The sequence below is a fragment of the Notolabrus celidotus genome, chromosome 2 (assembly GCF_009762535.1).
Source record: "Notolabrus celidotus isolate fNotCel1 chromosome 2, fNotCel1.pri, whole genome shotgun sequence".
NCBI lineage: Eukaryota > Metazoa > Chordata > Actinopteri > Labriformes > Labridae > Notolabrus > Notolabrus celidotus.
The window spans coordinates 37359278-37376355 of record NC_048273.1 but is presented as its reverse complement, the minus strand read 5'-3'; the positions used below and the strand labels follow the sequence as shown (position 1 = coordinate 37376355).

General features: G+C 41.2%; 1 protein-coding gene across 1 annotated transcript in view; it reads left to right on the top strand.

Annotated features, from left to right (window-relative positions):
- Positions 1 to 17078, top strand: part of tmem131 (transmembrane protein 131) — a 58567-nt gene that overhangs the window by 14933 nt on the left and 26556 nt on the right. Inside the window, exons 5-17 of the mRNA XM_034702651.1 lie at positions 1979 to 2099; positions 6894 to 7010; positions 7094 to 7216; positions 10299 to 10379; positions 10860 to 11010; positions 11109 to 11165; positions 11257 to 11318; positions 11407 to 11515; positions 12074 to 12182; positions 12285 to 12438; positions 12522 to 12692; positions 14592 to 14702; positions 14876 to 15010. Of these exons, the coding sequence (XP_034558542.1) occupies positions 1979 to 2099; positions 6894 to 7010; positions 7094 to 7216; positions 10299 to 10379; positions 10860 to 11010; positions 11109 to 11165; positions 11257 to 11318; positions 11407 to 11515; positions 12074 to 12182; positions 12285 to 12438; positions 12522 to 12692; positions 14592 to 14702; positions 14876 to 15010 (1501 nt within the window). The remainder of the gene's footprint in view (positions 1 to 1978; positions 2100 to 6893; positions 7011 to 7093; positions 7217 to 10298; positions 10380 to 10859; positions 11011 to 11108; positions 11166 to 11256; positions 11319 to 11406; positions 11516 to 12073; positions 12183 to 12284; positions 12439 to 12521; positions 12693 to 14591; positions 14703 to 14875; positions 15011 to 17078) is intronic.

The following is a 17078-nucleotide window of genomic DNA, read 5'->3' as shown; positions in this document are numbered from 1 at the left end:
TAGGCAGAAATCTTCAGCTTTTACAGTTAATCCATTGTTCTCATTTAATTGAAATACGTCATCAATGTTTTGTCTGGTGTAAATTAAATGGCTCTGTGTTAGTACATGTGTCCCAAAGCTCTTTAAATATGTAAATTATAACTTGAGACTCTCTGAGGTGACACAGCCCGGCTCGTCAACAATGACTGAACTGCTGAGGAAGCTTCCAATGCACTTAACAAAACCACATTCTTCATGGCCTGTGCCAGCGCCCAGCTTCACCCAGGCCAGACTAAATAGATCACATTCCTCCCTGACAGCGGGTGCACACCCATGTCGTATGACCCAGCTTCAAGTAGAGCACACCTCAGCAGGGTGCAAAGTGCAAATGACTCAGGAGCTCCCCGTCTGCACCAACTCACAGCCGGAGGTGCAGCTGTCTCAGCCTTCCTCAATAAACAATCCACTTATCAGCTGTGAAAGTTTGGAGGGCGTGAAAATGAGACCTTGAGAAATTCTCACCCCGGCTCTAATAGACTGGATACAAAGGCAGGATTGGATTAGAGGCCTCAATAAATCAGCCTGAAGACAGAGGCTCAACTCCACATGCACTGTATGTGATGAAGGACATGTTTGCATTTACCTCACGTGTGTTTTAAAGAACCATGCAAACAGTGGCGCTTATACCCATAGAGGCACTTTAAAGGGCTGTAGGAGGCACTTTAAATCAGATTCTGATGTTGATTTGGGAAATAAAACGTATGCACAATTTCCAAAATGTAAAAAATGTTAATTTAGATTTGATTAAATGCATTTTACATTTAACAGTTCTCCTAAATTCATTCAAACTTAGTGAAACAAGCATGATCACATTCAAGATTAAGTTTAACTGTGGCTGGGAAGTGAGTTTTAATTTTGAACAACAGACTAAATCAAGAAAACAGTGTTGTTAAATTTATCAAAAGAAGATATTTTGAAAAATAAGCTTAAAATCAGAGCCTTTACAACGCTAGCATGAAATAGTTGCATGAAGCAAGCCCACATCCTGAAGGCTGGTGGTGCTAGCTCTGCTATTGGTAGCCACACTCTGCAAACCAATTTGACATTGTTTACCTGCAGACTCTGCTAGCAGTTAAATAAAGTGTGCTCAGTATTTATTGTTGAGTTCTTTCTTGCCTTCAGTCTAATCAGCTAGTCAGGATTTGAATTTCTGTTTAAACTTGGAAATGAGTCTCTTCGAAACATCCCTGCTTGAGAGAGACAGGACATTGGATAGAGAAGGTCAGGTCAGGCGGTGCTTGACAAATTTCTACACATTTAACTGCACCTTATTAAATCCATGCAACCTCCTTTCCTCTGCAGACAAAGCTGCTTTGTTGTTTGATGATTTTAAATGATGATAAAGTTTCTCCAAGTGTCAAGTTTATATGAGCTGACTTTCATCCCTTATCAAAAGAAACGAAACCACAGGCTGCCTGGAAGAAAGAAAATCAAAGCCATTTATGGCATGCTTTGAATGTTGGTTGGCAGTGATATAAAGCACTATATAAATGATTAATTGGTTATAACATGAAAAATTACTTATGTCGTCTTTACAATAAACCATGATGGTGACCCAGAGGTGTGTACAGAGGACAGTTAATCACAGCGTAGAGTATTGACATAGGGAGGTTATGTTTGCCATTTTTTGTCTTGAAAGGAATTTTTATGACTCCAAACTTGTTGACCCCTTTTCAGGTTTCTTGTCTGTCCTCTTGTCTTTAAAATCTTGTGACATAACTCTTCTGTTGTTACAGCTTCTAAAATCTTGACACGTTGTCACACCTGACAGTTTTGTTTTTCATTCTCTGCTTGAACCCTTATTAGTCACAACTTTTCCTTCAGTGTCATTGAGACTTCTTTGTCACAAGAGATTTAGGTCATATGTTTCAAATGGATCTTATGCTAAAGTAAGTTATTGTTTACCTGCTCTGACAATGGCTTCTTTTCTTCTTCACAGGCCCGTCGGGATGCCAAAAATGGAGAAAGTTTATTTACACAATCCTAGCTCAGAGGAAATTAGTTTGATATCGATATCAGCAACAACAGCACATTTTCATGCATCCTTTTTCCAGAATAGGGTAAGTACTTATCATTTTAAAATCATTTTCTCTGCACTAATGTTTTGATTTTAAAGCTCTTTAGGGAAACTTTAAGCTTGAGTAGCTGTTTGCGACATATTCAAATGTAGGACTAGTTTTGTTACTGATGGTGTCGTCTTTTCGTAGGTCATAAAGGGACACCAGTTTTAATATCAGGGTGTTTTATAACCAGCTTGAATTTACAGCCAATTTAAATGTTGTTTCCAAGAACTTTGGGAATGCAGATGACCCTGTTATTTGAGGTGCAGCTCTATTGGCAGATGTTGATTTGACATTATTGGAATACCATACCTCATGTGGCATCATGATACATGACAATTTAATAACATGGTTTCCCTTTAATAAAATAAATGCAGTTCATCCTGCTGTCTCCCAGGTAGAGTTTGCTTTCTGTTTTTGCTTTAAACCTTTTGTACTCTGGAACATAAAACTATGAAACAGCCGTATGTAGGCGCTGATGATTGTGGGAAGTCCTGACGCAATTAACAACATTTCAGTCAGACAACTCACGTTTAAATTGTTTATTGTAGCAGCAAATACATATTCATGTTTGGTGCCCAGGCTCCGGCCTCATCACTCCCTGCAGATAAGTTTACATGCAGACTTTGAGGAGTGATGAGCAAAACATACTAAACACCCCCGGAGCCTGCAGGTGGAAGCTGGGGAGGCGGCGGGGAAGAAGAAAATATCAGCAATGGCATGAAGCAGCAGAGTCGTTGACAGGCAGAGGGAGAGATGGGAGACTTTTTCCCAGTTTAAATAGACCGCCAATTTGAGAGGCAGAGGGCAGGATTGGATGATGGATAAGAGAGTGGGACATGTGACGTGTATGGCATTGCAGCTCGAGTTGTCTGCCTGAACTAGCTCGCAGGCGTCGCTCCATGTCTTTCAAACATTTCATATTTTATGAAAAATAAATGCTAATTTTAAATTTGAAGCCAGCAACAAGTTTCAAAACAGTTGGGTCAGGAGTATGTTTACCTTTGTGTTGCTTCACTTCTTCTTTTATTTTTTTTATTTATTTTTTTCAGTCAAGGTTTTTTTATTGTTTTTTTTTTGATAGTTATACAAAAACAAACATACAAACATCAATGATGTCTCATTTTTTGAACAGCGAAACAGCCCCCCATAGCTTCAGCAGAGCCCCTTTCCCAATGTACCCTACTTAGTAAAAGAAGAAATCCAAATAAATCATAAGAAGACAAAAAAATATAAATAAATAAAATAAATAAGATACTTTATGTATACATACATACACACACACAAATGTATACACATACACACATGTATGCATGTACACATATAATAAGAATAAATAAATAAATAAATAAGAGAAATTAAATAGATAAGAGAAATTAAATAAATAAGAGAAATTAAATAAATAAGAGAAATTAAATAAATAAGAGATTACCTGTAATGTGGTGGGGTCATCAGCTCTAATTTATAATATCTTTAGCATCCATTTTTCCTATAAAAGTTAAGAAAGGTTGCCAGATGTCATAACATTTCTGGGCATTGCCTCGTATTGTTTTTTTCTCAAATGTCAAATGATGAATAATATCATTAATCCATTTCACCTCTTCTTTTAACAACACTCTGTAAACGTATCTGAACCCAAGAGACCAGTTTCTGGAGTTTGGAAAGTGAATTGTCCCCGTCTTTCCTGATATAATATTTCAGCTTCCAGGGTCTCTTTTGTTGTATGTTTTGCAAGTTTAGCAACTGGACTCTTCTACTACTGAGCCATAGTGTTGTGATACGTCCAGATTGGGGTTTGGCATTGTCTTACTTAAATATGTAAGGCCTCCCGTCTGGATGGCGGCATATTTTGCTTCAAAACACTATTAAGCGTTAATGGTGCCCTCCAAGATGTGTATGCCATGTTCTAAGCACTGATGCATCCCCATGGCTTCGCTGTAGCTGGCTTTTGAACTGTTTACTGGGTGGTGCCTCTCCTCTTTGGAGTGGAGGATGCAGCGTCCAGCGTGGTTTCCAAAAAAGAATGTCATAGACGGTTTTCTTACTTCACCAAAGTCCATCTTAAGCAGGCTTGGGTTCAGAGAAGTCGCAGTTTTAACCTGCATTTGTAGCAGCAACAAACTGTGCTCACAGCCAATGGTTTTTGGAAGTGATTGAGAGCTCATGCAGTGACTTCCACTACAGAGTCATGTATGTTTTCAATGCAGTGCCACCAGAGGGCCGCAACATGGTTTGATTTTTAGCCCTGTCCCTCTGTACAGACATTTCTCCTCATATTATTTAATGAAGATGACGATGGAATTTCTTCATTTTTATGCTGAGGAACTTTATTCTTAAAGGTGCAGGCTCTGCCTCCGTACCCCCTGTGCAACAGATTCCTGCTTGTAGAAGCTAAAAGTAAAAAAACAGAGTGTGAGCAGGTTCTTGTGTCTGTAAAGAGTAAGAGTCTTACAGATGTGTTCTGAGCTGTAATGTGATACTTCACCACTTTGTCATGTGACAACTTCTCATATCAATCATTTTTTGGTACTGCGCCAGGAGACTCTCTACAGGACGGACCAGTTTCATCGCTGTAGGCACATTACTGCAAATGTAAACTTTCTAACTGAGGCAGGAACACTGTGTAGTTTCAGAAAAAGTATTGCCCTGAGACACAATAAAATAGTATAATGTAATACAATGTTGCTATTTTTCGAACAGTCCGTGCCTGCAACATTAAAGCTGAGATACAGGACATCTAGTGCATGTTTTTTTCCTCTTCTGGCCTTAAAGAACATCTCAAAGTGCTCTGCAGTTGTTTACTTAGAATTACTTTCAAGTAGCAGATGCATCGAAAAATGAAGGAAGAGCTGAGAAGGTGAAGTGTGAGTACCCATGTAGGGGTTATATTTATTCATTTAGCTATTTAACTCCTGCTATTATTAAGTCACTGTGTGTATTCTTCTGGCCTGTATAATAGTCTAAGTCAGGGGTTCCCAAACTTTTCAGACTGTGACCCAGAAACATAGGTTCCAAAGACCAGCAACCCTAACTGTCCTCCAAAGGGATTAAATGTTGCATACTTAATTTAGCTGGTCTGCAGAAAATTTGCTTGTATGCACATTGCTGTGTTTTCCCATGCTTTTGTTAATTCACTGTTAACTAACCTCAGGAGTCATCTGGCAACAAAGAAAGGCAGAAAACGAATGAAAAAAAGTTTTATTTCAACCAAACTTCTATTTTTGTCAATATTTTTGTCAATGATGGGTAAAATATGCGCTTTTGGACTACTTAAAAAGAAAAAAAAACATTCCAGAAGTCACCTCGCGACCCCCTATTAGTGTTTTGCGAACCCCACTTTGGGAGCCTCGGTCATAAAAATTCAGCTGCAGTTCTGACAACATCAAACGAAGAGGCATGACATTTTTTAAAATGAATATGAACATATAACTGAAAGGAATGAGTAAGCACGCTTAATTTAACCTCCTTTAAATGCACAAACTCTAAGGTTTCAGTGCTTTGATCGGTCTCTGTTGTAGGATGATACCAGAGCTTAAAAACTTGAAAAAAAATATATATTTTTTTTGAAAAACACATACCCCCCCCCCCCCCCGCTTTACAACTTTTAAAAATATGTCTGTAAAATCACACAGGAAGGACAAAGTGTCCCTCTGAACTTTCCACCCCCTCACTTCTCATATAGCGTTGTGATCGAGAGATTTGATTGGTCCGTTGGTGAAGTTTTCTACAAACTGATCTTCTGTCTTGAACTTCACATTAGTTCTAACTTATTAACTTATTTAGAGTTTTAGCATGACTTCAGAATAAACACAGCAAAGTTTTGATTCTTTTATCTCTCATTTTTTCGCAAAGATTAGAAGAAAAGCTTGAGAACTTGTTGTAACATCGTTCATTTTCTACTACTGGTGAAACATTAGAAGAAAGTGTTTCAAGTGTAGCAGGATATATATATATACACACACTTCTGAAACCTAATGGGGCTGAAAAAGCCGCAGCTTGTTTATTGTTTCCTGTTTGAAGACGGTCACAGATAAACAACCTGCCTCAATGAATAATTAATAAAGATCAGAGTGCATCTCTCTCTCTACAATCGTTATCATTTGCTCCTTTTTTTCTCTTTCTGGTAAGCGGTGAATTTCTCACAGTCATGTGGCACATGTTTTCTTCTCTGCTCTTTGACTCCTCTTTATCTGCACGTTTGGACGCTCTGAACGTTCTGCAGGAGAGAAAGTGACACAGAAAGATCCCTGTCCTCGCCTGTGCCGCTACATGAACTTAGAACATTCGTCACTTTTGTTTTCAAACACAAGACACCGCAAAAGTTTGATTAATGGTTCGTAAAACTTCCCCTTGAAGTTAGGACGATTCTACTAAAGTTTGATGTTATTCACAAAGCGTCTCAGCCCTGAAGAGAGGTGAAGGTTAAAAAACCTGTTTGGAGGCGTGATGAAGACTATAAGATTCAAGAGTTTTTTCAAGCAGTGGACGAATTAGGAGTTTTTAAGGTATCAGGAATTGAATTCTTGAGCTCTTAGGTGCACATTCATGTCACTACAGGCGGAGAAAGTCGAGACATCGTGGGTCAAAAAGCAGTCGCCACCAAAATGCTAAAGCTTGAGCGTAGCTGTAATGTTTTCATAGTGGCCAACCTTTGGGGTCAGCTGTTGTAGAATTGAGTCCTTAAGGTCTATTAGCCCAGCTGTTTGTGGGTCAGTGTGTGTGTGTGTGTGTGCATAACTCTGAGAAGAAGCTCTTGTTGTCGTAAAAATAAAGTTTGTTGTCTTCTCTCAACAGATAATTCCACCGGGAGGGAACACATCGTTTGACGTCGTGTTCCTCGCTCGAGTAGTCGGGAATGTAGAAAACACTTTATTTATTAACACATCACATCATGGAGTGTTTACATACCAGGTAAGATATAAACCTCATATCCGTTTAGTGATCAGTCTGAGGTGAAATGTGACTCATGTTTCTTTTTCCTCTCCGTCCTGAAGGTTTTTGGGGTCGGTATCCCAAACCCCTACAGACTGCGGCCCTTCATCGGGGCTCGAGTCCCGGTAAACAGCAGCTTCTCGCCTCTAATACACATCCACAACCCGTACAGTGAACCACTGCAGGTAACTTGGGCTCTTCTGTATATCTAATAGTTATAAAAACTCTTAATTTTTTATCACATGGTGCTGCTCGACTTGACTCGCCCCACTTTGGACTTGTTTATCAATTAATTAAGTAAGGGATAATGTAAGGTTAGCAGGTTGTTATGGGAAAAAGAATCCCTACAGGGTGAAACAAGACCCCGATGTGAATCCAATTATTAACCGGCTACTCACTTAAAATACAAACATGTTGTTAAAAAAATTGATTAAAGATGACTTTATGGATTTAAATGATTTATGTTTCCAGTTTTTAAAAATAGTCCCAGTGATTCCTCGTCAGTGATCGCTCCATGGTGATGGATTCTTCTCTGCCTGTTGTGGTGGATTGAACATGAAACTGTCCTCATTCAGCTCTCCTTCTTCTCTGAGCTCTGTGGTTCACACACCTTTAAAAAGAAACTAATGTCACAACTTTGAACCCTGCTGCTATCATCACCACCGCTCATGGTTTAACTCTCTTTGTAGAGATCACTAACCTAAAGTTTCTCTCACCTGCTCCGCTCCTTCATCATATTGATGGACAGGATTCAATATGAAAACATCCGTATCCTGCTGGTTTAACATGCTAACAGAAGCTAATGTTTTAGCCACATTGTTTACCAACATGATGCTAACAGAAGCTAACGGTTTTACCTCACCTTACGGTCTATGGTGTCAACAAGCAGAAGCTAAATGTGTCTGAACTCTTTTCTGTGGATTGATTTAACATGACGTGTGATCAGTTTGTCTCTGGTGTTGCTCATGTTAGTGAGAGTTAATAACCGTCATCAAGGGGTTTTGAACCAATCAGAATCAAGCATCTTATACAACTGGAAGATCAGTAAGACAGCCGGGTAATAAAATTGGACATTACCTGATTGAGTCTCTGATACTCTTTCAGTACCTCAATAAGGCTGTGAGAACTTGGCAGATGCTAAGGCTGCAGGGACCAACAATGTTTTGCTTCCAGGAAGAGGCTGTAGGAAAAGACGAGCACGATTCTCACAGAACCATCATGTGCTGTATGCTCTGCACCAACAAGCTGCCTGCGTTATTATAAATGGCTTAAAGGTGACATATCACGCTTTTTTCATCAATATATATTGGTCTAAGAGGTCCCCAAAACATGTCTTTAAAGTTTATTGCTCAAAAAAACACTTTGAAATCAAATTTTGGGATACCTGAAAAACCCTCTTCTTCAGCCCTGTTCAGAACACTCTGTTTTCTCTCTGACCATGCCCCATCAGGAAGTGGATGTGGCCTCAGCTCTCCAGCATGTTGATCTAATGTTTACATGTTGGCTGAATATACACGGCTGCTCAGAGATCACGTTATTTCAACCCTCTGAATCTGATCCAGAATCTGAGCAGACAGAGAGGCGCCTGCAGCAGGACCTTTCTGAAGGATTGGTCACAGATTTAGTGTTTCTTGTTGTTTTATTTATCAGTATGTAGAGGTGTGTCTTGGTACACAGCTACGAACATGTAGCTATGTGGCTATGCTAACTAGCGCTAGCACTTATCCATGATAAATAATAATCATCCACTAGATCTTCAAATCTGCAGACGTGGGGAGTAAAACCGACCTTTGTGTTTATTAAGACAGCCTACAACTAGCATGGCTCCCTCCTAAGCTCCTTGTTAGCACACATGTGTGAAGGTAATGAAAAACAGAGGAGGGGTTGAGTTGTATTTTATACAGTCTATGGGCTGAACAAGCTCCGAGTTCTGACTTCCGTTACAGACCGGATGTCGTTATGACGTATGAAAAACACTGAAGTCTGAAACGGCTGGTTTCACACACATTTACAGAAAGGTGGAGAAATCAGAACGGGGCAGAATGGATTTTTTTCATTTTCGGGGGGTTTGTAGACATGCCAGGGAAACATATCTCAGGTAGAGAACCATTAAAAAGTCAATTTTGCATGATATGTCACCTTTAAGAAGGCCATTATTTAGGACTTGATGTTGCATTTTGATTTGGACATATCAGAGGATGTCTTTCTGTCTCTGAGTAGCTGCAGAGCGTGCGTGAAGAAGCTACTTGCAAGGCGTAGATAGCGAGTTGAGTTTGTCCGTTAGTTAATCACAGATGAGGATCTACTACAAACGAAACAAAGTGATAGAACAGTTAGAAGCAAATATACTCAGGCAGTGAACCTGCCAAGGGACTCTGTGTGTAGAAAACACTGATATGTCATCGTGTCTGAAAGTTTGTTTTTCTGTCATACACACTTTTGTTTTAATTAATGTTTTATTTGCAAATAAAAAAAAAGTGACATTCAAAACAAACAATGATGATAAAACTTTTAAAGAAAACACATAAGGAACAAAGGCTTTATTGAAAGATTATGGAATATAAACCATCAAATTCAGAGTAAGGAGCAGTTGTTGATAAGTTTGGAAATAGAGACACTTGAAAAAAAGACAATGATAAAAAGGAAAAGAGTGGAAGTTAATGCGATTAGAATTGATTTAAATAAGATATATGCATTTTTTATTACAGAACAGGGTCAGCAGAGTTTTTGAGGCTTTGATTCCCAAGAGTTTCATCGGTGTAAGGACTTAATGTGGCAAAAGTTCTGCATTTTAAAACCAAATGTTAGCCGTGTGGATGAAGCTTTAAAGGAATGACAGAAACACTGCAGACCTGATTCATGTGAGGTAATCAATACCTTAATAACAGCCCGAACCAGAGCTCAGACATTGCACCCCAAACACGGGACACACGTTTGTTTCAGGCTCTGTGGCTGTGACGCTCTCCTTCCAACAGCGAGCCGCGACTATCTGTGAAGACAAACAAAGTAGAGAAAGATTATATATGGAACAGCTGACTCTTTCTCTGAGACACGTTACCAAAAACTGTTAAAATAAAGGAAGAAGTGGAAATGTTGTTTGAATGTGAAGCAATGCCTTTTCTTTTGTGATCAGTTTTAAATTAAAGGAGCTTTATGTTTTTCTGACAGTCTGAGACTCTAAGGAAGAGTAGAGTCCAGAGTAGAGCACTTAAAGTAGTAATTGTGTTCCTGTTCCTTGTCTTACTGTGTCATGTTGTCTTCTTTCAGGTTGTGGAGATGTACTCCAGCGGTGGGGATCTACATCTAGAGCTTCCCACAGGCCAACAAGGAGGCACTGGGAAATTATGGGTACGATTCATCACTCAGACGCCCTTTTCACACATGCACACACATTATACTCCAGAAAAGATCAGGACTGACTGCACCTGACTTTTTCTAGAGTTTCCCTTTCACACATGTTCACATAGGACTTTAAAAGTTGTGGAAGTCACAGTGTGCAGACATGTTCTCTTATGAACGATCCTCCTTCTACAGCCTTGATGTTTTTATTCACCTTGCATGCGTCGCCCTTGAAATAAACATCATCACCGTGCCATGCTCACCTGGCAGTGGTGAATACTTCAGACTATTACCTGCTGTGTGTGCAGACATTTTATTGGAGCCTTACAGGAAGAAGTCTGCATAAAGTCAGGCTGAAAAACAAAGCTGTTTGCATCCACACGTGCAGCCCTACCGGATAACATCCTGACATGTTCTGGAGTTGATTGCATGTTTGAAAGAGGCTAGAGTTTTGTGACACTTTCACTCACTCTCCCCTCCTCCCTGCAGGAGATTCCTCCATTCGAGACAAAGGGGGTGATGAGAGCCAGCTTCTCGTCGAGAGACGTCGACAACCACACGGCTTTCATCAGAATCAAAACCAACGCTCCTAACGAGGAGCAGTTCATCATCCTCCCTGTGGAGGTGGAGGTCACATCAGGTGTGCTACTAAACCTTAAAACTCACACTCATTTCATGACGTTTTTTCTTCTTCTCCTGTCGAGAGAACACTTTCTTATTTATTCTTTTTGTCTGCAGCCCCTGGTATTTACTCCTCAATAGAGATGCTTGACTTCGGGACACTACGGTCACAAGGTAACTAGTCTCACAAAAAGAAGCTTCATTGTGCAGTTTCTTCTTCTTCTTCTAAGTGACTTTGCTCACATTCTCTCTTTCTCTGTCACAGATCGTCCAAAAGTCCTGAACCTGCACCTCTTAAACTCAGGAACAAAAGATGTTCCAATAACCGTAAGTATCTGTCACAGTCCGTTGAAAGCATTAAACAGCCGAGTCAACCTTTAATGTAACATCATCTTGTGTCTATGTGTCTTCACAGAGTGTACGCACAACGCCATCAAACGAAGCCGTCACAGTAGATTTCAAAGCAGTCACGCTGAAAGCAGGAGAGAGCAGATATACCAAAGTTGCAAGTATTAGCTTTGATGGTGAGTATGCAGAAACTTTTCACACTCATGTCCTAAAGCAGCCGTAAATCAGATGATCGCATCACATTGGAGGCTCTGTCATGCAAACATGCAGTCCTCTAGTCAAACTGTTTAGAGACACCGTTTCCTGCAAGAGGAGGCTCTGAACGTGGAGACGGTTGATTGGCTGTTTTGAAAATTTAAACTGCAAAGCTTGTGTGACGTCAGCTTCCTCTGCTCAGTCTTTACAAACAGAAAAACATGATACATACAGCGCTATGGGCATCAGCCTCCTTTAAGAGCTCACTTTGCACTATGTTCTAATTTTATAAACATATCAGAGTGAGAGATGAAAAAAAGAAGTTCATGTTCTGTCCCTGTTCTTGTGATAAACATCAACTGTTTCTGGGTAACGATCTTGATTCTGTAGCTTTAAGAGTTTCCATCATGTCTGTGCTCTGGTGGTTTTAACACTTAAAGAAAAGTGTTGCACAACTTCCTCTTGTGAGGCCCTGCGTGTTTTCGCAGGGCACTTATCGCCTGTTTCAATGATGAGTGTTTTTGTTTTTTTCATTGCAGCCTCAAAAGCAAGAAGGCCATTTCAGTTCTCTGGAAAAATAACAGTTAAAGCGAAAGAAAAGACTTACTCCAAGCTTGAAATCCCGTACCAGGCGGAGGTTTTAGAAGGGTGAGTCACTCTGTGGATGTTCATGGAGAGTGGGGAGTTGTGTTACACAGGAGGAAAGAGGTTTTATTAATATTCTCTCTGCTTTGTCTTGTCTTGCTGCAGCTACCTAGGCTTTGACCACACAGCGACGCTGTTCCACATCAGGGACAGCCCGGTCGACCCCGTGGACGGACCCATCTTCCTCACAAACGCCTTCAGCTTTGCTATCTGCATACACAATGTGTCGCTGCCAGAAGAAGCCAAAACCATGTTTAACGTGAGTGTCAGCGGAGTGATTCAGGAGGGGGGTCATGATGTTGATAAATGATCCTCTTTATGACGTCACTGTTTCTGTTTCAGGTGCAGAACTTCAGCGCAGCCATCGTTGTCCCGCCGCACGAGTCACGTTACATCTTCTCCCTCCTGTTCCGGCCAGTCCGACCCTCCATTCACATCGACAGCAACATCCTGCTCATCACGAACGCATCAAAGTTTCACCTGCCGGTCAGAGCCTACACAGGCTTCCTGGAGGTACAAATCAATGCACATTTAGTTTGTTTATTTATACCTCTCTTTACCTTACAGGTGGTGCTGCACTAAGAGCCAATGAATCAATGCACCGACAGTCTGCAGTCTGTTTTTAGTACTGCCCTACAAAGGCATAGAGCGTGGACTCCTAATACGAGAGGATAACGTTTTTACAACAACTGGTCAAATTTAGAGCACATAAAAAAGCCTTTCATCCTTTAAAGCCTCTGGGAACCCAAATCAACAAAAACCTTCTACCTATGATATTTCAGACCATATGTAAATACTAAAAACTATGTAAAAATATGAGAACTAAACTTTGATCCATTTTTCAAAATGTTCAATCACGTTTTTTAACACATTTTCACACTGGGTTTTAAGAGGGCTGGTTTAACCTGATATTTATTACGTAATAAAAATCCAACCAATCAGAAATGAAACACTGAGTCACGTGCACACATGTTCAACAAAACTACTCTGCTCCTGCTCAGACCGTCTCCTGACGTCTCAGCCAGCTCCCGTCCTGTCTGTAATCTGTCTGTGTAGCTGTCTCTCTGCTCTTTGTACCGCTGTGCTCGTGTGTCCCTGTCTGCACATCCATCGTGAAGATGACAGCTTGTTGTCATTCTTCTATTTTCTAACTGTGGTGGATTTGGGGAAACATTGGGCCGAGTGCCGAGTGGCTAAAGCAGTCCGGCATGTGCTCCGCTCATGTCTCCAGGACCGGTTCACTAACTTTCCCCAGGACCGGTTCACTAACTATCCCCAGGACCGGTTCACTAACTTTCCCCAGGACCGGTTCACTAACTTTCCCCAGGACCGGTTCACTAACTTTCCCCAGGACCGGTTCACTAACTTTCCCCAGGATCGGTTCACTAACTATCCCCAGGACCGGTTCACTAACTTTCTCCAGGACCGGTTCACCAACTTTCCCCAGGACCGGTTCACTAACTTTCCCCAGGACCGGTTCACTAACTTTCCCCAAACAGCTCAGAGTTTAACACAGCTCCGTCTGACACCAGGAGCCGAGCTCCTCTGCTTGCACATACTACACTTCAGCCTCCTCTGCTCCGGGCGTCACATGGTCCTGATGCCCCGGAGACTACGGAGTGATAAAACTAATAAATGGTAGAAGTCCTGATTCCGAAGTATTCTGTGACTCAGCACTCAGAGACCATTGTAAATGAATCATTTTCAGATTGTGGAGTTTTGATGTCTTTAGATTCAGAGTCAGACGGCTCAAACATGCAGGCTGTGAACTCTCTCTTGACCTGTCAATCAAATAGTTAGGCCACGCCCACACAGTCCTGAGAAATGCTCTGACCTGTAAAAGAAGATGTTTTTGAACCGAATTTTTTGAGAGTTGTGGATGTTTATTTTCACTCAGATTTTTGTTGAAGCTTGATTAAACATTACATTTTGATATTCTATGCAAATTTTTAATATTCCATTTACGTTTCCAGAGGCTTTAATGTCACAGCTGACCCAGTTTTAAGATTTCCTGGTTGAGTTTTAGGGGTGGGAATCACCTGGGGCCTCACATTGTCCTGCAATCAATAGTGTTGAGAGTACTTCTAAATATCTAACAGACTATCTCAGGAGAACTGCTATGTGTAGCTGTTGTAACGTTGCATTAAATAGGTGCAGAGGAAACACAACCCAGACTTTCACTACTGTTGCAGACATCACATCAGCCTCTCTGTGGTTTGCAGTTCAAAGTTTCTATGTCTCTACTTGGACCACAAAGAATGAGAACAAAAGGCCCCACAGGTTTTAAAATACAGGCGTCTGTATTGCTATATATGTATTTACGTTGTCTTTCATCCGTAGGGCAGAGTACATATCATGCTTCATACTGAGTCTAATGTGGTGCTTTCTTTTTCTGTCCCCCTGTGTGAACAGCCTCTGGTCCTGCCGCCCAGTCTGAAGGAAAAGCTGCTAGACTTTGGTGTTCGCAGCGCAACAGACACCAGCAGCATCATATTTGTGGTGGTTAACAGCAACCCAATAGAGGTGAGATCACACCGTGCATAGCTGCATGCAAACACTGCAATAAAAAGTGACCTTTCCACGCATTTTAAATAACTCACGTAGCGCATGATTCCTGTTCATTACCCTGTGCAGAGTTTAAAGACTGCAGAGCGTATTTCATGCTTTGTGAGCTTATTGAACTTTCTGTTCTGTAGCTGGAGATCAAGTCCTGGCTGGTGACGGGGGACAGTCTGTCCATGGAGCTGCTGAAGACAGAGAGAGGGAACGCAACAGTGGCTCTGAGTCGTATGAGAGAGCTGCAGAACACCTCAGCCTCCCTACACAAAACAGTAAGACCTCCACTCAGCAGCTGCTTCATGTTTTCAGAATCATGACCCTGAACTTTCACATGTCTAACTCAGTAGTTTAGAAGTAGCTGTCATTTTTCACACCGTCTTTATTTTTAATCTGAGGCCGAAGTGAGGTCAGCTAACCTCGAATATCTTTTGGTTTTCTATCTGATGGAGGAGATCACGATAAGCAGGCTCATGAAGCTGTTCAGCAACCTTCACGTGAACGAGGCGGAGTTAGCAACAAAAGACCGATCACAAACCTGAACAAGGGTGCTGTCAGCAGATCATGGGGATCTCCAAACTCAGGATAAACTATGATATCAGAAAATGATGCACTCGTTAGACACATAATCCTGACCTTAATCAACACGGCTGCATTTGCCAAATATGGGACAGGGCTTGGAAAGAACTTTTTAACTTGATTGTATTGATCAGATTAGAAATACTTTATCCATCCCGGGGAAACTGGTCATCACAGTTGCTCTTCTACACAATGAAGCTCAAAAAAGGAAATGTTGTGGTCGGGAATATCCTGATGGAGCCCTGTTTCCGTAAAGCACACCATGCTGCATTCGCGAAACTCTGTCTGACTCCTGGCTAGTGTCCATTGTATTCGCCAGATATAAGCCTCCTTCTTCTTATACCAGCTCTCTTCCCTCGTTGCTTTATGCCTCCTCTGCAGCCCCTATGTGTCCTAAATCTCCAGAGTTCTGCAGGAACATCCAACGGTTTGGCCGATGAGCCAGGCGGCTTCAGCGCAACCAGCTGAGCATGGGTGTAAACCAAGCGGCAAGCTCCGGCCCCGAGAATTGAAGCCAATGCTGCAGTGTTATAAACTGCAGTTCATTGAGCGTCCGCTTGAGGAAGTACAGGAAACCACATACACACCAATTCAATAAAAAGCCGATCTTTACAGCAGAAATAAACATGTTTACAGTCTGGTACAAAAAACGAGTGTAGTCTGGATACCTCAATTCTCGATTGGCTCATACTGTACGGAGGGTGAATTTTTTTCATAACGCAGCAATTTTGAAGATATTAAGATTCTGGGTTTTCCATTACGAGAGGCACAGCTGACTTGATTGACAGGCGGGAACACTGTAGCTGTTGGTGAGGAGGCTCAAAGCCGGCCTCTTTACATCACACTTTCTCGACAGCAGTTATGTTGAGTTCAGCACATCCAATATGGCTGCCGCCGATTGGTCTCCAAACAGCGCTCAGGAACAGATGGGTGACGTCACGGATACTACGTCCATTATTGATACAACCTATGATGTAAACAAAGCATGGTGGCCTGAGGGCTATACTACGAAGCGAGTTCAGCATATCCCAGATATCTTCTCCTGATCCGGCTTCACTAAACCTGACAAAGGAGATTGCGCTAAACTGTCACATGAAGCTGGTTATCAACATGTTGAGTCAATCCAGAATTCGCGTTCACATGAACGGGGCGGAAAAGGCAACATGTGACCAATCACAGACACGGACAGTCTGCCGTCAGCACATCGACATGAATTTCAAACACTGCACTGATATCATAAAGATATGAAGAAGTTAAACACATAATCCAGATTAACTTCAACACAGCTGAGTTTGAAACATGAAGGAAGAACTGAGAGATAAGACAAAAACTGTTTGAATGCGCAGATGACGTCTTATTTCTCCTCTTAGTACAGATAGATCTGACTATAAAAACTCTGTTTATTCTCTGACAGTGATCTCTCTCTCTGATTTAATCTTGTCATGTGTGACAGTTTTAGACGTAATATTTCAGCTGCAGTCCTGACGGTATCAAACTGAGCGCTGTGGTTAAAGGACTTATAATAAAAATGAGAACATGATTCAAAGTGATAAGAACGCTCAGTTTTACATTTAATGCAGTAAAACAATTTCATCTGAATAATCTGACTTCAGACTCTGTTTAAATATGATGTCAGGATAGATAATCAATAACTGTCATCAGTATTTTATATATAAAATCATACAGGTAGACAAAGTGTCCTGCCCGTCTCTTCTCCACTGCGGGCTTGACCGCAGTTCTCCCCCTCGCGATCAGCTCACAGAG